This window comes from Leptosomus discolor, chromosome 5 (assembly GCF_034619465.1).
Source record: "Leptosomus discolor isolate bLepDis1 chromosome 5, bLepDis1.hap2, whole genome shotgun sequence".
Classification (NCBI taxonomy): domain Eukaryota; kingdom Metazoa; phylum Chordata; class Aves; order Leptosomiformes; family Leptosomidae; genus Leptosomus; species Leptosomus discolor.
This window is the reverse complement of record NC_141395.1, coordinates 12,262,698-12,286,808: the sequence shown is the minus strand read 5'-3', so window position 1 is coordinate 12,286,808 and position 24,111 is coordinate 12,262,698. Positions and strand designations below refer to the sequence as shown.

The following is a 24,111-nucleotide window of genomic DNA, read 5'->3' as shown; positions in this document are numbered from 1 at the left end:
TTCAAGGCCAGGCTGGATGGGGCTTGGAGCAACCTGGTCTGGTGGGAGGTGTCCCTGCCCACGGTGGGGCCGGGCGGGGAGTGGGGAGGGAGGTGGAACTGGATGGTCTTTAAGGGCCCTTCCAACCCAAATCACCCTGTGATTCTATGATTCTAATCCAAGTAGAAGGAACTTTAAACCTAGGGGGTGAGGGCGCTCATGGCAGCATAACTGCTGTTGTGCCTTGCATGGTGACATTTCTGTTGTAAGACATTTCACTCAAGCTTCTTATATACCATTTTGCCCTTCTGACGTAGCTTTAGACTGAGCATCAGTGAAGAAGAAGGGTTTTTTTAAGGAGAGAAATGTTTCCTGTGACAGACACTTTTCAGATACTTATATCTTTCACAACACCTATTCTTTCATTACATGGTCTAAGGCTTTTGTCAAAGGAACAGTCATTTTTTATAGGAGGGGACAGGCAGCAACAGGTTTAAACTGTAGCAAGAAAGATTTGGGTTTGGCATTACGAAAAAATTCCTAACACTATGGGTATTTAAGCACTGCAATAGGTTGCTAATGGAGGTTGTGAAACCTTCATCATTGGATTGTTTTCAGCAGAGGTCAGGAAAACAGCTGGCAGGAATGACATGGACTTAGCTAGTTCCTGGGGAGGGGAGATGGACAAGATGGGTTGTTGGTGTTCCTTTCCAGCTCTACTTTTTCAATGATGGTTAAAACAAACCAGAAAACAATTTACCTGCTTGCGGAATTTCATCCAGGTGCAAGTTATGGGTGCCGTTCCTAACACTTTGGCAAACAACTCCACTGATTCACCCGCACGGACTTTTCTGTCTTCTGGGAACTGAGTAATCTGAGGGGGAGCAGCTGTTGAAAAAAACAATATATCTCTCTTTAGGTGACTATACTTTATTTTTCTTAAAATTCAAAACAGTTTCAAAGCAGCATTTGAAATCCAGATTAGCAGTTATCTGTTGCTTGCAATGAAACAATTCTGTGGACGCTGTTAATTCTACTGTCATGAACCACTAACAATCCACCTGTCAGAAGTTTGCTCATGCAAGACCAAGGTACAGAAATCCAAAGGCCGAAAGTGTTGAGACCTACCACCAATTCCAAATATACAGCTTATGAAGTTTTGTGCTGAGTTTTTCAGAGAAACTTCTTTTTTCTTTTGCACTTTGCATTTCTGAAGAATGGCTCCAGCTAACTTCACATCAATTTGCGTGTGCTGAGGGGGTCTGCAAATCTGTTCCCTAATGTCATCAAGAGCATTCAGAAAATTTAAGACTCAACAACTGCCTATGAAGATTCTGGCTTCAGCAGCCAGGTAGACACCATGTAGGACAGTTATTAGAGAGACAAGGAAGGAAATCAACGTCTTTCTCAGTCGCACTCAGTTTTCCCATGAGCATTGACAGATCCATTTGTTTGTGTATTACGGTGCTTCTTTTAAATCTTACAGTCCCATTCATATGCCTCTATTTCTGAATCAGCTATTTCTCCTCCTCTTCCCTCTTGCTGCCTGAGTATCAATAGATGGCAGAACATCTCTTTCGCTAATCGTGCTATGTCCTGACTCTCATTTGTGGTGCTGAGTGTGCCAGACCCCTGGTAGCTGCTACGGAAAGATGCCAGAAATATCACAGCCTGGACAACTCCAGGGTGTAACTTGTTCTGTTGCTTTTCAACAACACAATAAAAGATATTAGACAAATAGAGCCACACAATAACAGATAAAAGAGCAGCACAAGAAAAAATATTCGGAGGTGGGATGTCAGAGGGAAAGGGGGCAGATTTGAGGACATATTGACAGAAATATAAAGAAGGACTTGGGGGTACTGGTGAACGAAAAGGTGGACATGAGCCAGCAATGTGCGCTTGCAGCCTAGAAGGCCAATCGTATCCTGGGCTGCATCAAAAGAAGTGTGGCCAGCAGGTTGAGGGAGGAGATTCTGTCCCTGTACTCTGCTCTGGTAAGACCCCACCTGCAGTGCTGTGTTTGGCTCTGGAGTCCTCACCACAGGAAAGACACGGAGCTGTTGGAGTGAGTCCAAAGGAGGGCCACAAAAATGATCAGGGGGCTGGAGCACCCTGTGAGGGCAGGCTGAGAGAGCTGGGCTTATTCAGCCTGGAGAAGAGAAGGCTCTGGGAAGACCTTACAGCGGCCTTCTAGACCTTAAAGGGGGCCTGCAGGAAAGGTAGGGAGGGACTCTTATCAGGGAGGGTAGTGACTGGACGAGGGGTAACAGTTTTAAACTACAGGAGAGTAGATTTAGACTGGATATACGGAAGAAATTTTTCACCATGAGGGCGGTGAAACACTGGCACAGGCTGCCCAGAGAGGTGGTAGAAGCCCCATCCCTGTAAATGTTCAAGGTCAGCTTGGATGGGGCTCTGAGCAACTTGATCCAGTTAAAGATGTCCCTGCTTACTGCAGGGGGGTTGGACTAGATGGTCTTTAAAGGTCCCTCCCAACTCAAACTATTTTGTGATTCTATGAAATGGTAAAAGGCATTCCCTAATATTAGAATTATCTCACTGCCAAATGTAACACTCCTCTCCAAAGCACAGGGCTACTGGGCATGAAAAAAGTGCTTTCTTTTTCTTTTTGATGTAATTAAAAGAAAGTCGGTTCGTCGTCGTCCGTCCCCGTCCCCCGTCCCCCCCCCCCGCCTAGATTCTTTGAAAAGTGTTTTTTGTTTTGAAAATATCTGAAGAAAACTAGGTTGAGATACATATCTGGCATAGAAAACAGCTTAAATTGTTTAAAAGTCTGACAAAGTTTTAAGACACTGAAAGCAGGTTCCTATAGAGGAACATTCTTGGTAACTTTAAATATAGATAGCTTTGCCTTAGGAGAGTGCAAACACATGAACAAGTTACTGCAAAGCCAGTTATAAGGAAAAGTAGAATCTATCAGCTTCTCTGTGGTAGCTACTCACGCAGAGTAGCATGCACAGAAAAGTCTGTTTCACAGAAGGCTAAGGTGTGTGGTGGATATAGAAAAGGGGATGACTTATCACACTACTGATGCAATTTGCTAGTATCTTGGCATTGTTTATATGATAGTAACTTTTTTGCATGCTCATAATTTAAGTCCTAGAGCTGTGTAACCTTATGAACAAGTTTGAAAAAGGGACTTTGCTTACCACCATTTAATCACAGATGCAAACAAATACAGTAGGCAAACAGCTGTACTTAGAAATGTGGTGCCTGTTCTTTAGAAGTGCATTGGTTTATTGTTTATTCCTACAGGACGACACATGCAACAAATTACCTGCTTTTGGAGGAGTCTTTGGAGCTGGTTTCTTCTTCACTGTTGCTTCACCTAGTTAAAAAAAAAAAAAAAAAAAAAGCTAATTCAAAGGTGAGCTTTGGAAGGTACCAGATTAACTGCAAAGCTTACATCCATAGTGATGCTTTCTTGGTACTTGAAAATATAATATGTTCTTTCAGCATATTAAGCTCAAGAATTAAAAATCCTTTTAAAAAACACTTTTATTGTCCTGAATGATCCTCAGAATATTCACAATTGAAGCTGGAACTTTTCAAAGAATCAAAGAAAACTGCTACACATCTCGCATAATCTGTCATACTCCATTCTTCATAGCAGATTAACTGGGATGAAAACCCTGGGCCAAGATCCAACTCATACTGAATTTCTGCTCTGATTTCCAGCACAATCAGTGCTGAATGAGCTCAGTTAAAAGGAGGGTAGTTAACACCACATACTGCTTCTTATACCACTTGTGAGCTAGCAAAGAAACAGCAATATATAGGCTGTAAATACTGATAGCACTCCTCTGCCTCATCCTCTTCCCTGGGCAGGGACAACTTTTTGCTATATTCACAAAAGAAAGGGTCATGGCATCAAAAAATACGGCCCAGAATTTGAAATCTGGGTGCATAAATTTTGGGAAGACAATGTTCTACAAATTGTGAATGGCAAGTAGAAAAAGAATAGAGAAGACAGGTAGATAGAAAATGACTACTAACTATTTTTCAGAAAACAAGAACTAGGGGCCACCCGACTAAATTACCAGGCAGCAGCCATAAAAGAAACAAAAGAAGTATTTTTAAATATAGCATGCATACTCTACGTTCACAGACAAGTAATGTTTTGCAGGACAAAAACATAAACAGGTTCAAAAGGACAAATTCATAGGAGTTAGGTTTAGTGGTGACCATTAAATGTAACAGTCTGGATGACTCAAACCACTGAATTCCAGAAGTGGTGGGGCTCATTCCTTTTAGAGCACTCCCTTTTTATCAGCTATCCGAAGCATCCTTGTCAGAGGATGGCCTCCGCTGTGAAAGGATGTTTCTTATTTTCTTATGCTCAAGTAGGCAGCTCGATTGAAGTAGTCTGGCTTTTAAGATGTTATTGCCTCCAACAGAAGCAGTATTTGCCAAGTGCTTTTGAATATCTGGCAGAATATACCTAGGTACCTAGTGATAGCTGTAACAGTCTAAAAAGGTTTGAATTTTTTGGTTCATTGTTGACTTATTTCAAAGTAGCAAGACACTGAGCAGCAAAAAATCCCCCCAAATCCACCAAACCAATAAAAAGAGTCTTTTATTTTAACCCCCTTTGCTACAGCAAACTACAAGCTGTGTGTGATACCCAGGGAACACATCACCTGATGCCCCATGAATAAGAAGCCATGAGTTGTGAAACCACCGTGCAAGTCTAATATGGTAGCTCAAGTAACAGACAGATGTGAAGGTTGATTTTAAGTTTTAGTCATTGAAGATAGTAACTGATGTGCTATAGGTTGTTAAGAGACCAAATGCTTTAATAACTATATAGTGGTTTAGCTGTCAACACCAGTGTTTATTCAGTTCATCCTGGAGAATATTTCACTATGCACTGAATACAGAAGTTTTTGCCACCTTCTTTTTTATAAACTTCCATTTCGTAGTAATTTTCTGTCAAAGTATGCTTAGCTTTTATACGCTCGGTCTTATTGATTTTGTAGGAACCAGAAACATGATAACGGAGCAGTAAGATATTCTTGCAGTACTTATGGCTGAGTCAAAAAAAGAATAGATGGCTATCTCCCAAGGAAGCCTTTCTTCAATGACTGTCAGCTCAACTAACAGTAGGTTAGTACTTGTGAGGTGTTTATCCTACTATAACTGGATCACCAAGGCATGAGCTAGGTATCTGTCCTGCCATGTCTTCCATGTGGGCTTAACCTTGTTTGAATGGACCCATTCCTTTTTGGGCCACCAACAGACTGACATGTACCCTGGCTGCTGTACTAAGTGACAGCAAATGTGTTTTCCAGATCCTCTTTCCTGCCCCAGTTGTATGAGCAAAAGCAACAAGTGGTGTTTTCAAACCAGCTTTCCTTTTTGTCATTGTATGGTCACACCCTGAGCTGAAACTCTTCTTTCAGGCTATAGTCACAGTTATGTGGATGAAACCACTTGCACGATCAGGTGGCAGCTGGAAGAGCTGTTAAATCTGGCCTATTACCTGCTGTTAAACACCCTTATTAATGGAAATAATCCATTAGTTACTCATTAGATGCATAATCCCATGCAAACTAACTCAGTTATATGATTTTAAAACATGTAAACATGTGTGTGCACTGTATTTGGCATCAGATTCCCTGCTCTTCTCTAAACTGAGAATGAAATAGCTTTTGGGTATCTCCTCGGAGCTATAATGGCTTTTAATACAAGCTAAAGCAATGACATGAATTTGATTACTTTCGTGCTCCTTTAGGCCTGATGTGAACAAAGAGCACCAATGATGAGGAAAAGGCACCATTGTCAAGTGCCAGCTTGGGTTGCAGATACTGGTGCTATTTTTCAGAAATGTCACTGCAGACAAACAGGAGGAAAAGCAAATTCCTTAATCCAGCATGATTTTCACACAGCTATCACCTCTTGGCCTACATTGTATATTTGTTGCAGAATCTTGGTTAATAAGCAAGGTGCTGGTGGAGTCATCACACTCTTCAAATGTTCATGTTTGACTCTTAATATCTCAAGATTTTTTTTTTCCTCCTGGCTAATGATGTCATTCTTTGCACAATACATGCACAGAATGAATATCTATATACTCAGATACCCTCTCACTGTCAGCCACTCTCACTTCATCACGGAAGGGACCCCATGTCCTGGTTTCACTGGGATGGAATCTTAGGCCAGACATGGTATGCAGGCTGTCAGCAGTTTCAAGCTGGCCAAGTGCTGAGGCTAGGAGGGGCGAAAGCCAGGGCAGCTGAGCCAAGCTGGCTCACAGGTGTATCGCATCCCACTCCATAAATGTCACACTCAGTACAAAAGGGAAAGTTTGCTGGGGGGGCAAATGTTTCTTCTCTTCCTGCTTCTCTTCTGGCTTCTTCTTGCTCCTGAGGACTGCTCTCCTGTTGATGGTGACTGCTGTGCGCTCACTGGGCTGAGTATAGCTTCGTATATTCTTCGTTGGCCTTAGTCCTGTTTCATTAAATCTGTTGTCGCTTCAACCAACGGGTCTCCTCTCCTTTTCCCAATTCCCCTTCCCAGCTGGGGAGGGGTCACTGGGTGATACAGCAACTCCTACTCCCAGATACAGGCTAAATGTAGCCACCTCAATAACATAAATTGTTCATTCACAGCTACGGTCAGTGACATTCAATTAATCACTGTTAAAGAACAATGTTCCTATACAGGCTAGGATGTATAATGAACCACCAGGTATTACACTTACCCTGTAAGCAGAATAAATACATGGTGTCCCTCCTAGCTCTGGAATAACTAAGGGCTATGCTTAAGACAATTTCAAAGGCTCTCACCTCCATGAAGATTTCCATAGCAGCAAAGCAAAGAACATGAACCCATCACCTCATTCAGCTAGGGTATTGCTTTCTATATGTAAATACAAAATTTTAGTTTAATTTTTAGTTTTTACCCCCCAGGACATGATGTTCGCTTAACTGATGATATACAGACTGTCACTGGACTTCATCAAACCATGCAGATTGCAAAAGGTTGCTGCAAGGTCTGGCTGAACATCCTGTTTTGCAGACACAAATAGCCCTGAGCAGAACTGAAAGGCAGGGGCAGTGTGGAAGGGGATGAGCACAAGGATGTGCCTCTAGGTCTGTGAAGCTGACTTCTTTGGCTAACAGCATACACTCCACTGTTCGTAGATCTTCCTTAAGAATAGCAGCTCATCTCATACATCATTTTGAAATGCAACTTTTGTTTCAAAAGTTGCTGGAGACAGTTAGTGAAAAAATCTAATAAGATTACTCAAAGTTGATGAGGTCAAATGATTGTTTTCATTAAAATATTTGAGCCTCTTGGAAATGTTAGTTCAAGTCTGCGTCTGCTGCTTTTTTTTTTTTTAAAAAAAAAAAGACAGTTTTTCTCTCTTTTGATATTTACATTGAAACAGACTGAAGCTGAAAACCAGCCTGGAAGAAAAAGGACATAATATTTCCTCCATAAATGAATCTGCCTTCTAGAAACAACTTAATATAAACATTGCAAGGCTGGTATTTACATAACTTTATAGGCAGGTTGCCTCTTAGAGAGCTTGTGTCTGGGTGGGGGAGACATAAACTAAAAAAGGGAAGGATCCTATACAGGCTGATAGCTGTGGGACAGTTGGTTGTGCTGTTCTTTGCCCTCACGGTGAATTTGTGAGAGCAGATATGTTCAGAAGCCTCTGTCTTTCTTTTTGTTTCCCTTTTTTGGAGTTTTACTAAAAATAGGCATAGCCCTCCCCTGAAATGGCTCTCTGCACAACTTGCTTTCATAAAGCATGAACTAAAACCCTTACAGTCTGAAAAAAATATCAGTACTCAAGACAGGATTTCCAACCAGTCCATAATTTCTACTTTCTTCCTTGAGGGATATGTCTAAAATTATGTGCATGTCTTCTACGGTGATGGATTTCAGCATCTAGTAAACAAGTACAGTAAATACCTAACTCCGTTAACATAAGGAACAAGACATTTCCCTGCTTCTCTCTGCTTTTAGCTCAGGATCAGTGAAGGGCTAATGACATACTCTAATGCTATAGTCACATAGGAAACCATTTTCTCCTTGTGCAAAACTTTTCAAGATTTCATCTTCTGTGAGGAACTGAATTGTTTGGTTTTTTTTTTTTCAGAGTTTCCTTAAAGAGAGACTGAAGAAAGAAGTCATGTCTGTAATCTGTCAGATATCATGGTAACAAGAATATTCATACAGGAGATGGAAAACTTAGATTCAAGTCTTTACTCCTTCTTCCCCATCTCACTTGAATGCTTCAGATGTGTGGGATGTGACATTATGAGGTCTCTCTCTCTCCCACATGTAAATGAATCACAGTGTAAACTCCTTCAGACCCTTCTAGAGATAGATATCAGGATCTGAATCAAAGGTGACTATTGCCTGTAAAACTTCACTACTCACTGCTATGCTAGAAAGCATGGAGTGACTGAGACCTAGAAGTACAGAAAAAATAAAACACTTGGCCTTGTGGTCAAGGCAATGAATTGCTTCTGCCACAGACTCCATTGATGGTACAAAAAATTATTAGAGGTATTACTTAGCACAGACAAGATGAAATACGAGAAAGATGCTGGCTACAATTGCAGTAGAAAAAGACAACACATAGTTGACAATACATGCATGAACCTATGCTAATTGCTACAGAGAAAAATTATAGTCAAGATGCACTAACATCAGTAGCCTGAAAACTTCATCAAGGTTTGAAAGCTTAAACAGTTTCGCTCCATTGCTTCTCAAAGAGCAAATTCCTTATACTGTTTCCAAATAACTGTTTACTATCTGAATACAATAAAATAGAAAGTAACTCTGGCTTAAATTTGCTGACGAGCAGAAATTAGAAAACTAAATGCCATACGAGTCATTATTTGAGTTTGCGTGTTTCGGAACAGGTTTTAATAGCTGCCTTTTTTTTTTTTTCCATTAAAAATAACTGTCATTTTGTTGCAACAATCCATATTCAGTTTCTAAATCATGCAGAGATTGTCCTCTAACTGAAAGAAATCCATCCTCCTCCTTAAAATAAAAATCCAGGAAATACTCTCTCTTGCATTCCAGTCATATACTCACATGTACTAGCACAGTCAGAGCTTCAATAATGCAATATAGTACACTGAGAGTAAATTAGTATTTGAAAACAGCTTGGCTGGAGGAAGAAACTATACCACAGCAGTTTAGTAATACAGTGCTTGAGCAATTTCTGCAATTAAAGAAAATCTGAGCAGCTCAGAAAAGATCCAATATTAACTAGAGCTTACAAACAACCCAGGTCATGCGAATTCCACTAAAAGCTCTGGTGGAAGCAAGATAACAATGTTAGTTTCTTAAATATATATTTAATTTTCATATTTCTTATGTTCTTAGAGAACTTCTACAATTAGATGCCAAAATGCTGTGCCCAAGTGTGTAGCAAAAGGAATCTAAACTAGCCTGCTACCCTGTCTGTTATGTAGGAAAATACTGTCTGGTCATTTGAACATTCTGGAGCTCCAAGTTATTTCAGTGGGAAAAGCTAGGTGTTATGTGCTTTTGGACATTAATTAAGCCAATGGATTTAGGTCCCCGTTTTTTAGAGAAGAAACATTGGTCAATGTTTCTATTGCATGCCGCAGATCTGCAATTTCTAGTCAATGACTTAACTGGGAATTAATGACACATGGCACCTTTTCAGTTCAAGGCCACGTTGCAAAAACTGTACTAATTTTTCTCTGCATGAGACAGTCAATAAACATTTCTGTCCTCTTCTGTCAACATACAGATATGTAGGATGGACTGTGTGAAAAACACATGGAAAATACTGTTCTGTGCCAACATTAACTCAGAAAATGTCAGTATGGTGTGAGCTGTAAAGTAACTTGGCAGAAATTCAAAATGCATACCTGGCACTGGCTAACCAGCACTGCACTGCGCATTAAGGAGTAGTGATTTACACAGCAAATTAGTGTTTCTCCATTGCTCTCTTTAGATGTACAGTAACCGAATTTTGTTTTCATCAGGCAACCAACCTTCAGAGCCACCAAGTTAAATCTTACATTGCCTTTTTACTTCAGCCTAACTTGGCTGTCAGGCCTTGTGCCACAGTTATTCACCCTTGGACCTCAATCCTGAGCAATGAAATCAGCACCTTTCATTATTCAGAGTTTCAGAGAAATCATATCTAGGTCTTAAAAATAGCTCATGGCAATTTTATTTACATATACTAAAAGAAGAATTTTCAGCTCCTCTTGGAGAAAAAGATTATTTTTTTTTCCTTGAAAAAGTTTGGTTAGAGCCTTCCCTGGCAATGTAATTCATATTGTTCCAACACACTAAGTAGAAACACACTATGCAGAAAATGTCTTGGTGGTTCTTGCAACAGTCAGAAGTAGAGCAGCATAGACCTGGGAAATGAAGGAGACTGGGAGAACATGTTTGAATAGCGTCATTGACTCTCAAAAGCACCTCAGAGTAACCCAGTGCCCAAAGAGGACAGGAGCTGCACAAGTCACCAGATCACAGCTGCTCCGCAATGCTCTTATTTCTGCATTTAAAAGAACATCTCTAACCTGATCAGTTACTTCCTTAGTAACTGAGTTTTTCTCTTAGAAAGTGAAAAGTTTTATACTGAGGACAAAAAAATCTGACATGAAATGAAGATTTTGAAACATTTTATACTCATCAGTGCCGTGTTTCATATTATAGTCATAGAATGGAAATCAACAAATACTTGAAGTGTTTACTGATTTAGTTATCTAAACTGGATGCATCAAGTTTAATGTTTTAATGACATTTTCTTAAAATAGTGTTTGCAGACTTGGATTCTCTGACAAGATTGTTTATTGAAGAGTAAATAACAGAACTGTGTGCTAATCATTTGGCCACTGACTCATAATTTTTCCATGGTAATTAAAATGCTTATAATCCCCTCTACTATGGAAACAATATATAGCATGATAAGGAGTCCTATCTGATGTATTTACTTTTACGACGCCCTGTTCCAGAGATGCCACTGTTCAGCCTTGCATTCAAGTACCAATAATGTTGAAAAATCAGATCTGGGAAGGCAACCGTGCAGCCTTCCAGGGGATTTGATCTGGACCGTGTCAGTGGTGACATTTTATTAACAACAGTCAGCAAGAGAATGCATCGCTACTTAACCAAAAATGTGTTTGACATGAAATCAAACTTTTTATATAGTAGCAGATACAAAAGATTTATATCAGCAAGATACCAAATACTGCTAAATAATGCATTTTGGGCTTCTTTACTTGAAGGTGTGTGGAGGAAGTTTTTTTCTTTGATGTGACTTTATTTTTAACTGTGCAGAAGAACATACATTTGTGTGATCAAACTCTGTGCTGAGTCAACCCTTCAATGTATGTGGTTTGGATATGAGAACAGTGGATTTAACAAGTGTTACTCAGATGAGGGAATCCAGGATATCCCTGTTAGGTTTTCATACCACTGACTATGACAAGTGATAGTTGCCATTTCTTAATATTTACTGGAAGTAGTGCTGTGAATTAGCGCTACAAAAAACAGTGGGCATTTCTTTCCAAACACTTTAATCCAATGCTTAGATTTAGGAGGGTTATTTTCTAAAGCATTAAAGCCAATTCTTTTCTCAGTAGCAATGATTGGGATACAGTTTCTTCCTACTATAGTAAAGTTATGTTGCACAGCTCAGCTCTGGCAAAGTTTAAAAAATAGCATATAACTGTTGTAACATGCCTTTTTCCTCACCAAATCTTGAAAAAAACCTTTGAAAAAAAATCCTTTTAGAAAACTCGCGTTTTACGTAAATTTTTGGGATGTCAGTTTAAAAAAAAATCTATGGTATTTTGGATGTCGCATGAACTAATCATGAGACTGAGGATCAAGAAAGCTGGGTTCTAGACTTGCAAATGAATGTGCCTGATTTGGGGCTAATTACACCATCTATGATTTACTGTTCTTTTGGTCCCCAGTTTAAGACACATTAAAGAGGACAAAGTACTAGGAAGTGTAGAGTAGTAACAGATTTTTTGAAAAACAGAATATTTATTTATAAACCTTCAAATCATTATTTACTTTTAAAAATCTCAAGCAGCCCTTCGATTTTTCCACAGTCTGTTGGGCCAAAACCATTTATTTAATAGGTACTGAAGATGTTGCAGGTGGCCTTGGTAATTGAAATAAGCAATTCCCATTAAGCGTAATTTGAAGTAACTTGTAATTTCAATGGGAATTGGGTGCCCAAATCCCTTTACAGCAGATGCTTTCAAATCTCCCTAGAAAAATGTTCAAGTGGTGAGAATTTTTAGCTTAGTACTTCTGCTGCAGGGTTATGGCAAACTAGGAGACCCTTATACTATCCACTGATTGTTCAGGCATAGCATGGAGTCTGCAGCATGATAAATAATGGGAGGTTCCAATTTTCCACTGCCTCTTCTAGTCTTTTATATCTGTGCAGAAGAAACATAACACTTTATTATTCTAACTCAGCAGTGCTTCACATCCACCTACCAAAGACGCAAGTGACAAAGCCTAAGTCAGTACAATCAGTGAAGAATGAACCAATTCCAACATTAAAAAAAGACATGTTCTTCCTCCATTCTTCCTCAGGATTGATTTCACTCAGATTCAAAGCTGGATCTGTTTGTTATTCTCAGAAACATTATTATTTATTCTATTTATCACTACAGACTTGCATTCTGCAGAGTCATAATTATTACTAAATTCTGGTGACAGAATATTAATTGAAAGCAAAAAGAAATAAATCATAATTTTTTATAACCTGCTAGCACGGGAGCAATCTTTCTGCACGTAAACACTGCAAGCATCCATTCAGAGATACTGTTAAACATTGAATGCTTCAAACCTGCCTTCATAGATGTTTTCCTGAGAATAACTGCTTATTCTAAACCAGAGTCTAGTATGTATTGTATTTCAAAAGAGGTTATGCCCAACTTTTTACTTACTATTGGATTTCTGTAGCTTACAAAACCCAAGCTTCCAGTAATAAAATAACATTGTCAGAATGAGCACTCAAATGACTCAGGCCAGCAACTATTCTCAGAGTGAGACAAATTCTATGAATTAACGTATTGGCAACATGCATTCTCTTTCACAAAAAGAAATGTATTGATCTTTGCTTTCAGGAACTAAAAGTTAATTCCTTTTCTGAAGGTTTCCACTAGGGCAAAAAACAAGGATCGCTTATAATTTATCTGAAGGGAGAAAAGGTTGACATAGCTCCTAACCCTGAGATTTGACTTGTGCTTTCTTACAGAAAATGGAAAATATGGTGGGTTTTTTCCTCTGAGAATTTCTAAAAACAGCAGAGAGAGTATATAGCTTCTGTACCCCATACAGTATATACTGTTGTGACTCAATTCACTATTCGAAATTCTAAATACATTCATTGGGATGATTAGGAATTTTTGTCCTCTATTTCTCCACTATCATTCCTTACACCCTACTTGCTATTAGGACTGGTGGTGAGTTGATGTGGCAACAAAGACTAGAAGAGACCAGAGTAAAAATTTATCTCCTTATTAGATTGGGACATCTTAATTCACAGTCACTCTTTAATTAACCTTCTTTTCAAGAGAAATACAGTAAAGATGCACAAATATCTGACTTGTTAAGCCCATTCTTTTTAAGGTTAGGAACTTTAAAATCTCTACATCTGAAAGGGATTTCAGTTTAAACTGAAACTGTGAAGTCTACTGGATCAGTTTTGTATACTTTGCTCCTGACCAATGTACAAGTATAACACTCATTTCAGGCAGACACATACCCACAGTACTCAGAGACTGAGTCCGAGATGTTAAAAAACCACCTGTAGAATCTCTGCAGCCAAATCTTTTTAAAATGAAATATGTATTTTTTCAAAGTTTTCCAAAAGCTCTTCCAAAGCCCAGCTTCCTAACATTCTCTCTGGTTACCTTGATGTTTTCAGTGCAACTGGAAAGGTGTTTTAAATGTATTTTGAAAAAAGAGCTTATGAGAAGTTCAGGAACTTTAAACACTGATATAATATGCCAAGAAGCAAACTTAGGAAAACCATTCACCATTATTTCAACCTTATTTTCCCAATAATTTCTGAAGCCAGGGTTGCTAGCTTCTGGTTTGCTACCTATATACAATTTCCGCTAAAATCAACCACAACACAAGCGGTGATTTCAGCAGGATGTGGATCAGGTCATACATCCACATATTTAGACTTAGTTCCCAACTCACACTTTCTCTTGGGAAAGCTGCAATTGGTAACACTGCTGGGAGGATCAAAGGGAATGTATGCATTTCTGTGCATAGAAAGCACTATTCAAAACGCTATCCTGTGGAGCTTTAAATGGCTTTAAAACTTTCTTTTCTATTGATGTTCAAGAACAAAATGATTGTTCTTAATTGTTATTATTTACAGCATTTGAAGCTCAGGTGCAGAGGTGGAGGATGTCGGCGTGACCCTTCCCACACCCCCAAATGACTGGCTGGAGGGAACGTTATAATGCCCATCCAGCAACTCAGAAATAGCTGTAGCCCAGGGCACAGGCCAATCCCAGAAGCACAGTTATTACCTGTGATCATCAATCAGTAAAAAACTGCACTGAGTCCTGCTGAAAGCAGCTGAAAATGTCCCATGCTGGAATATCAGATTATAGGTTCTTGGTTTTGGTTTTTGTTTTGTTTTTTTTGAGAGAGAGCGAGCTGGATGAAGAATTTCATGTTTCCATTAGAACCGCGTCTTTATATCTTTTTTAGGAATTCACATCTTAGACAACTTTCAAAGCCCAGTGTTTGATTTCAGAGATATTTGTATCCCATGGACACTTAATTTCAAAAGTAATAGTGGTATTAGGAATTTCTAAACTGATATTATTGTGCTGCCTTTACCATTTAAAGTTTTCTCTTAATCAAATGCATGTATGCAGAGTAGCAAACATGGGAATTCCTAGAATACAGAAAACAAGTAAAGCATTCAGGCTTAAAACAAGGACTGTAAAATCCACCAAACCACTCCCCATGTTCATGGAAAAAGGACAGATTATGCTACAGGACATTTCAGTCAAGATACCTTGCCCAGTAATGGTAAGACAGTATGTTGTCTACACACAGGACACAACATGACTTGAAGCAAACTAATTGAGAATTTCTGTGCTCTTTGGGACGCAGCCAAAAATAAATCTGTGTCATAAACTTACTGCACCATTATAGAATACTGAGAATAGAGTGGGCTATGCCTGAACTCATAGTTTCAGCACTTCTAATCCTCATAAGGCAAAAACCCCATTTCACATGACCTATGTGCAAGGGTTAAAGAAATGGCACAAGCTTCTGATGCTACGCCTGCAAACAGAAGGGAATGACCACAGAATCCCAAAGCACCCTTTTGTTTCCACTGAAATGTAGTCAAAATCACTGTCACTTACTTTCTATTGGCAGCACAGGGGGAAGTGTGGTCTTAGGCTTCTTGGTCTTCTTCTCAGTAGGCTTTGAGGTCTTTGTGGATGAGGCATCTGCAGTCGAAAGAAATAATAAAATACAAATCCTATTTAAAAATCAATAATGAAAAATCTGCCTATTAACATCAGTTCATTTTGGATCTTTCTGCTAAGTTAGAGGACATTGCTGTCCTCGTGGTTTTTAAGAAAGACTTTCTGCACAGACTTGCTGAAAAAATTCACATTCTAAAAGGAAGAGGGAGCAGAGAGGGGGACGCCCTCTACAAAAGCAGCTGCACTGAGAACCTGAGAAGGCAACTAGACGAGGCACCATCTAAGCTGACAGGTCTATTTTAACTGAATAGAACAAAGTATAATGTATACAAAGCTGCTTTAGGCAGTGCATGGAAGAGGGAAACAAAGGCATATTTGAAGCATCATTTAATCCAAAAGAATCTCTTGCCATGTCATTCTTCTATTCTATTGTCTGTGTGATCTATATAGATGAACACATTTTGAAAAGTAGCATTTCCTCTGTATGTTTAAATCTTTCCAAGAAGATATAATTATACATTGGTTCGTTCCTAAATAAAAATGGCAAAAGGGACACCACAGGACTCAAGTTTGATGGATTTCATTACTCTCAAGATTGCACAGCTCATATCCAGCAACTACTCAGCACTGCAGGCTCCATTGACAGCTACGAGTTAATACAAGCGCTCTTCCAAGTGTATGCCATATGACATAGACACATACAACTAGAAAATACAACTGTTTTTCTGCAAGGTTATCCCAGGTTGAAAATGTCATGTAACGCAAATCCTAACAAGCTCCACTTGTTAGATTGTTTGATCCTGACATTTATCTTTGGAAGAAAGATCCCAAATCTGGATTATGATCTTAGCAATAGCTGTATCAATTTGTAGCTTTCAAATATTCAGCTTTCAGAGGATTTGTGCATGAGAGCTGTTTGAAATTTAGTTACCAGGGAAAAGATAACATAAATGTTACGGAACCACCTATTTCAGTCACCTACTTCCAGGTGTCAGAGAATGCAGGTTCACCTCCCTGTTTCCTAAAAAGTTAACAGGGTAAAACAGAATCTCCAAGCCAACAATTCAGAGCAGAAGGCTGTGCTAGATCCGAGTTCAGACACTCAGATTCTACAGATTTGTCCTTGAGCTAATTTGACAACTGAAGTCAAACTTTCCTCCAATCTGATTTGAGTCCATGGGGCCAAAAGGAATATAATGATATTTATGGTTACTTATTGAGTCTAAAAATCAGCATCTGGGATGCTGACAGCAGGCTGAGTAGAAGGGAGCAATTTTAATTGTTGTTTTAGATCACAATTCTATTTTAAAAATAACAGTCATCCCCTCTGCCAGTTACAGACATGGGATATCAAATGGCGTCTCTCCTAAATAGCTGGAGTTTGCTGTGGTGCCTCTCCTCTCAAAAACATCTTCTCAGCCGTACAAAGGAGCATGTCAGTAGGGAATGGAAAAAACAGATGAGGCAGCCAGTATCAAGGTAAGGAATGTGGTCATTCTGGTGTCCAACATTAAGTGAGCGGTGAGCTCCTAACCATGGCTGCCACTGCTAGAGTGATCCAGACAGCTGATGCAATGCCATTCAAGGCATCATGTAATGAATATGTCATGAGCTGACAGCCTCCCATGACCAAGACTTTGCAAGCCAAAGTCTACCTCCAGCCTCCTAGAACATGCATTGCCTAGCAGGAAATTGGAAGTGGGAAATATGCTAAGGGAGGCTTCAGGAAGAAAAGCAACTACTTGAAGGAGATCAGAAGACAAAGTCAAAGGAAAAAACACACAGGTGACCGAGACATGTAAAAGATGCTAGGGCAGGTCTGCAGAACTAGTGTGTGCTAAGCGCTTGATGATCCGATCCATTAACACTCTGCATCTGTGGTAGTTAAGGTGTTACAGGGTACTAGATTTTGCTTAAAACCTCTTCTTGATAGTCATCTTTGAACTTCAGCGCTAGTAAAATTTATTACTTTAAATTACAGAAATATAAACAGTAGCTTATCAAATATCTAAGCCAGACTATATCGTGACCATAAAAGGTGCCATTACAAGAACCAATATAATTAATTGTAATTATATGTATAATTAATTCCTTTTCCAGCTACATGAAGACTGACCCTTACTGATGGAGTTACAGGACCACATCCTTACCTTGTGCCATGCTACATTGGGATAGCAAACAAGTGTTTTCTTTTCTAGACCTCCTGCTGCAAATACCACATCTGTAACACAGTTGTGAAGGCTCAGTACCCAAGATCTACGTTATTTGTCTTGTTCTTTAGTTGTGTGTTCTTTTTAGTCACAATGGAAAATATCAGAGTATTCAAGGATGACCTCACCAGAAGGTGAGCTGATAAGAAGCACATTTGGTTACTTAAAGTCCACGGCAGTTTTAAAAGTCTGTGCTCTCAACCTCATGACAAAATATTTGCCCAAGGCCAAGACTATTTGGCAAGAGTATAGTGTCATCAGCATGACTGAGGCTGAAAAGGGGTACCTCAGTCAGCAAATGATCCATGTTCTAAGACTATGGCACACAAGGGTGGTTGAGCTGCTAATTTATTTATTTTTGCTCATTTACACTAGAAAAACCAAATAACCAAATGTCAGTGAATGCAAAGAATTGGAAAGTTCTAGACTGAGAAACGTGGCACACATAATTCTGAGGCAGACTGGTACCCAGGCTTCCATACCAAATTCTTATGTGCTCTCAGAGAATGCATACAGCTCAGAAGAAAGTCTTCATGGGTTCAACTCACTGCTCTAAAAACCTTGTAGAATACAGCGGGCAGCAGGAGAACATAGATTATTCCACAAAGCAGCCTGAGTCCTTGGCTTTGTATTGTCTCTCTGCTCATGCTCCTTTATGGTAAACACTGAATTAGGTATTGACTGAAAAGTGCAGAAGAGAAGGTGGCAAAGTTCTTTTTTGTGTATATGGTTCATAAAGACTGGTATTGGGAAACAAAAGATGGAAGGAGGAAGTTCTAAGGAAGGGTTTTCCCGTATACGGCAAAGTACTTACCTTCTACCAGCACTTTGCAAGCACATTCAGCTTTCCCTGCTGCATTCTCAGCTATGCATTTGTATTCGCCCCCATCTTCAGGCATGGCCTTCTCAATGGTAAGTGAACACAGTGTCCCTAATACAAAGGAAGGAGAGATCAAATGGATGTTATGCTGCAGTTCACAAAAACCTTACTGAATGCATCAAATGATCTAATCCTTTACTACAGGTGATCTTCACTGCTAGAAAATTATGTTTTCTCCTTAAAAATTCAGCATCAGAATTGGAACCTCATTAATGCCAAATAAAATAAAACCACATTGATAGATAAATCAAATCTTATTGCTGTTCCCTAGGATACTCAAAGCTGTCCCTGCAGCCCTAAAGTGGTTAATGGATGAGGACAGAGAAGACCCAGAGCAGAATCTCTGCTGCTGTTCTTTGTCTTATAGCAGGAATAAGAAGTCCTCACTCAGATGATGTTTTTCCAAAAGTGCTAGTAGTGTTGGACTGTAAATAAGAGGGCTTCTGTCAACCATCAATATGCAATATTTTGATTCAGTCTTATCTCTAGCACTGCCATGAGCATCCATGTGTGTAAGTAGAAATTCAGCTTAGTGCCCAAGTTTAAAAATGACACTGACAGATCTTCTTTTTGCCTGAATTACTTAAAGAACAAGTGCCTGGTATTGTAAAACATCAGTTAGAAAGTCCAATTATATGGCTGGCAATCAAATTCATCACTGCAACAAATCCATTTCTTTTCAAACAAAAAGCAAAATTTGACTTCATTGGGTTTGCAGAAACAGGATGCGACATAAGCTATGTAGTTACCAAGGGAAGCTTGGTATGACCCAAGGGAAATACATTTCCTCTTAAAAAATAAAACTCTGTGAACCAAAACAGAAGCCGTTCCCAGTACTTGGGGGATGAGGAGGGAGAACTGTGGTTTACCTAATCCCTTACGTTCACTTGCATTGCTTGGAACAACGAAGTACTTTGCTCTCCGGGGAGAATCTCAATTAAAACACTCCAGACTCTTCCCTTCCAAATATCCCTCACTAAGTGGGGGTGAAGTGTGGGTTTGCTTTCTCCTTCCTCACTGGAAAGCCTGGCCTGTCCCCTAAACACAGCCTGAGACATTGTGCACTTCCACCCATTGCTGTTAGCTTGTCCAGAATGCCTTCATCCTCCACTCAGTTCAGCCGCAGTAGTATCTCACCCCCTTTCTCCATTTACCTTTCTCACAGTCTGTCCTAATTAATGGCAAGAATGAATATATGATCTCTTTTAGACATTTGCACTGTGTCCTGAGACGTAAGGAAATTTCCCGGCATCTCTTGCTATTTGCCACCTTTCTCTCTATGTTAACAGAAGGCTGCCTTCTGCCTTCCACAGTGCCTGATCCCAGGCTCCCCGTCAAATTTATCCCTTGTGATGTGGGAGATGGCACAGGCACAGGTAACATTAGTTCTTGAAAAGGACTTTGAAAGATCCGTCTATCAGAGGAACTTTGGGAGTTTACTGGCTCCCTCGGAGATTAGACCTCAGTTCTAACAAGGCAATTATGCTTTTAGCATTTAGATTTTCCCTCATTGTAAAACTGGATGTTATTACTCAAGGCAAATCTTACAAAAAACACTCAAATGGTTCCCAACAGATTTGGTTTGCCAGACACCCACACGGGTTAGAAGAAATCTTCCCTCCTCATCATCCTCCACAAAATCAAGAAGCTCTAAACAATGATTATTTTCCCCTAGAGAAATTATGTGAAACTTATCTCAGAAGAGGAGCACTGACCCCTCACTCACATGTGCTGCACTCCGCCAACCACAGGGTGAAAAGAAAAGCCATGCGCCTTCCCTGAGGCAACTCTTGTCCGTGAGTCAGGCTGAGCCAAAAATGTCACGAGCTGCTGTTCCATTCCAAATGGAGGAGGGACACTAGAAAAGTATTCTTGCAGGCATCTAGCAAATATAAATTCACATGCCTCTGCTGTTTAAAGAGACAATTGGAGGGCAAGCCAAAGATAACTTCCAGACTAAGAATTTGTATAACTCTATGTAAGATGATTAGAAAAAGATCACACATTAGAACCTAAAAATGCTACTGCAAAAGAACACAAACTACGGAACAAAGACATACATATGAAGGAGATCTCTGGCCACCTTACTGCGGGGAAGGAGTCTGGCTTGTAAGGATAACCGGGTTGTTAAGGAACTGGAATAAAGCAGCATTTACTCTAGTTTCTGCTGAAGTCTTCTACCTGCTTATTTGCCCTTCCTCAGCTCACTGAAGACTAATGTGACATAGGGTCATTCCTCACCACTCACGCTGTTGCAGTGTTGTCCATACAGCATACAAGTTAATATAAGTTAACACCTTATCCTTATGCAGCATACACAAACAGAAACATCCCACCCTAACAATAAGTCATTCCCCATCTAGAAACAAATCCTAGGGTTTTCTCATGGTGATCCTCGACTTGCCATATGCATTCAGTGCTCCGTTAGTTTTGCTTTTAGAATCAGCCCTGGCCAGGCTGCATGGCAGAGGTCCGACTGAAGCTGCATTTGGCTTATTCCACTGTGCACAGTCCTCATGAAATAATGTCAGTCTTACTCCTTCCAAAAGAATATTTATATGTGTTGAATTTTAATGAAGTCATTTTGTGAGAAGAAGGATGAAGGAAATCTGTTTTTTCAAGGGCTGCATCCTTCTCCTCCTGACTTCCATCCCCCTGCAGCAATAATCTCTATCCTATTTCCCTCCACTTCTTCATACCCCAGCAAGCACACTGGAGCAGCACATACAAAATACACGGGGACTGCTGAGCTTATTGCTACCACCAGATGCAATGGCAGTATTCTGCCCTCAGTGGAGAAGTGAAGGGGAAATGAGATAATTTGGGTCATTCTCCTTTATTTAGCCACTAGTTTTCATGAAACTGTGGACTACTAGAACTTAGCGTGAAATTGGCCAATGGTTCAAAAATAGTATTAGCCAGGTTGGGTCAGGAGCATAAGTGGAGGCTTAGAGAGTGCATGGCTGTTGAAACCTCATTTTCTTAGAAAACCAGGAAAAAAAAACCCCAAACAGGCAAAACTTGATGAGATTTCATAAGGACAGGAAACTCCCCAGTAGGCCTATGTTCTGTGATCTAAAGCTACAGTCAATTCCCGGGGCTAGAGGGCCAAATGTCTTTCAATGAAGTATTTGGTATTTCCTCTGCAAAACTCCTTCATAACCTGAAATAAGCTTATTTTCTCATAACTGCAAGAAAGCCCAGACTAGTTACTCCAGTTGAGTATTCTGAATCCTGGCACTTCACAAATCCCAGTCAAGTAAAATAAGTTGCTATCCATTTTGTCCCCCCATCCCTCTACTTTGTTTTACGAACCAGCCCACAGACAGTCTTTAAAACAGTGTAACAAAGTGCAGGATTGGAGTAAACATGAATATTGGGATCTTCCACTGAGACATCAGAACTGGTGCAGCTCTAGAAAAGACCTTAACAGCCACAGAAGCTGATAGTTTACTGGAGGCTCTGTTTTAGATACACAAAGCCTTTCCCTTGCATTTTCAGCTATTAAAGGATTTTCTGACTTACTCAAAAATAGTGCAAGCCAGTTTAAAATATCTCTAGACTTCTGCATTCTTTCCATGAAACTCCGCAGAAAGTCAACTTCAGATGTAAAACAAATACACAAACCCACAAAAAACAGTTCCTGAGTCTAATTCCCCACACTGGCTTCTAGCTGGCCTCCTCACTCCTACTGGCGATGCAAGACTGAAGTTTATGTCTTTCTCATTTGTATCCCATGGGATAAAGCAGAACTATGGAATATTTAGGCAACATTAATAAATGCTAGGCCATGCGAAATTGCGCCTAGGAGCCATAACAAATTTGTTAAGGAACTCATTGGCCCATGGTGTCAATTTTCTAATAAATCACAGATTGTCTGGGAAAGTGCAAATAAGTGCTAGTGTCACAGTCATGTTTAGACATGGCAAGCAGGTTGACCTGGAAAGTATCGACTACAGTTACAATAACAACAGGCAAAGTAGTGAAAAAACTCACATGAGTTTCAGAGAGGAAAAAATGTCAAATTTGATTATTGCTAATTGATAGAGCTTTAAGGAAAACAATGTAAGAAGCCTACTTTCATTATTCATGAGATTACCCATTCAATTGGGAAATGTATCTGTGTAAAGATAATTTTCTTAGTCTCTGCTGAAATATTTGTGTTATCTCACATCATTCTGCTCGTAACTAATGCTATATTACTATATTAATGACATTCATTTAGGAATCACAGAATCACAGGAAGAGTTAGAGCTGCCAAAATAAAGATCTTGTGAAGAAGCTGACAATAGGAAATCATCACCTGGTATGTTTCTGGTGGATTTCCTCTGCGATCAGACTAGGACCAAAGTTAGTCAATCTTTTAATCTGTGATGCAGAAGTATTCATAAATTAATGTTGATAAACTTATAGATGACAAAAAGAATGTTGGAAAGGGAAAAGACAGAAAGGAGAGAGGGCAGCCCTCATAAACAATCTCATTCACTTCTGAGTCTTATTCACTCAAAGAAAATGGGGTTTAAGATAGTGGAATGACAAGCGCCTATGGACAGCAAGGGATGCTGTATTTTCAGAAGGTTCAAACGTTTAATACAGAAGTAACAAACATGAGCTCCACTGTTGTGAGGTAGAAAGAGGACCAACAACCCCCAGTAAGCACAGCAACAGGAAGGTGACCTCCACCTCACTGATGCTGATACTGACATAAGGTTCTGCTGCTTGTTTTCCAAATAGGTTAATAACCCAACAAACAGCAACTGAAGAGGAGGCATTAAAAAGAAAGACAAAAAGAAAACAACCCCAAGCCTCCAAGGGCTGGATAAAGTGCATTATAAAGAGAAAGTCAGTAAGAGCTTGACTTTTCAAGTTTTGAAAAAAAAAGAGAGAGAGCAATCTTGATTACAGAGTCAAAGCTGTTCTATCAAGTACAAACGGGCCCTTTACCTTGGCAGAGAAAGGAAACAAGTGTATGGAAGAAGAAGCCAGATTAGAATAAGACACTGCTTTGTTTCTTGATTTAATTACAAAACACTTATAACAATAGTGAGACATCACAATAAATTACCGGTGGTTATAGCAAAGGTCACTTTTTTGCTATAAGTAAACCTACACTACATGCATTTCTGGAAGAAGGAAGATTCAGACAAAAATGGCAGTACAGAGAGAAGTTTTGCAGCATGTGACAAACAAGGAGTTACGTCAGATGATCTCCCTAGCCTGAAACTTTCTGAAGAAGCTTTTTTTAAGCTGCAGAATCCATCTACTTTCAGCAGTAAATAGAGTTGTGTTAATTACACACCAAACTCTTGTTCAAAGTTAATTAAAAAGAAATCAAAAAAGTCATGGCAGATCCTAGTTAGACTGAGGGACACAGACTTGCACAAATGATAGGGAGATTTAGGAGTTACGTTAAGTCACAAGAAAGTTGTTAAGGCATTATTGCTAACAAGATTACCAACTCTTTATGCTGCCAAGACACTTAGGAAGAAAAAACCGCTGTCTTAGACAAAGCAATACAAACTCTGTGTGTTTTCTAAGCTACGGCATACTTCTACCTGAGCCTATA

The 24,111-nt window shown here is 39.6% G+C and overlaps 1 protein-coding gene across 3 annotated transcripts in view; it reads right to left on the bottom strand.

Annotated features, from left to right (window-relative positions):
* The window catches only part of MYLK (myosin light chain kinase), a 218,344-nt gene that overhangs the window by 45,418 nt on the left and 148,815 nt on the right, over window positions 1-24,111 (bottom strand). For 2 of the 3 annotated variants that reach the window (XM_086464979.1, XM_086464978.1), the window contains exons 16-20: window positions 18,480-18,596; window positions 15,390-15,476; window positions 12,398-12,400; window positions 3,281-3,331; window positions 740-867 (exon numbers count right to left, since the gene is read on the bottom strand). In XM_086464979.1, the coding sequence (XP_086321105.1) occupies window positions 740-867; window positions 3,281-3,331; window positions 12,398-12,400; window positions 15,390-15,476; window positions 18,480-18,596 (386 nt within the window). The remainder of the gene's footprint in view (window positions 1-739; window positions 868-3,280; window positions 3,332-12,397; window positions 12,401-15,389; window positions 15,477-18,479; window positions 18,597-24,111) is intronic. The other variant, XM_086464977.1, reaches the window with a different exon arrangement.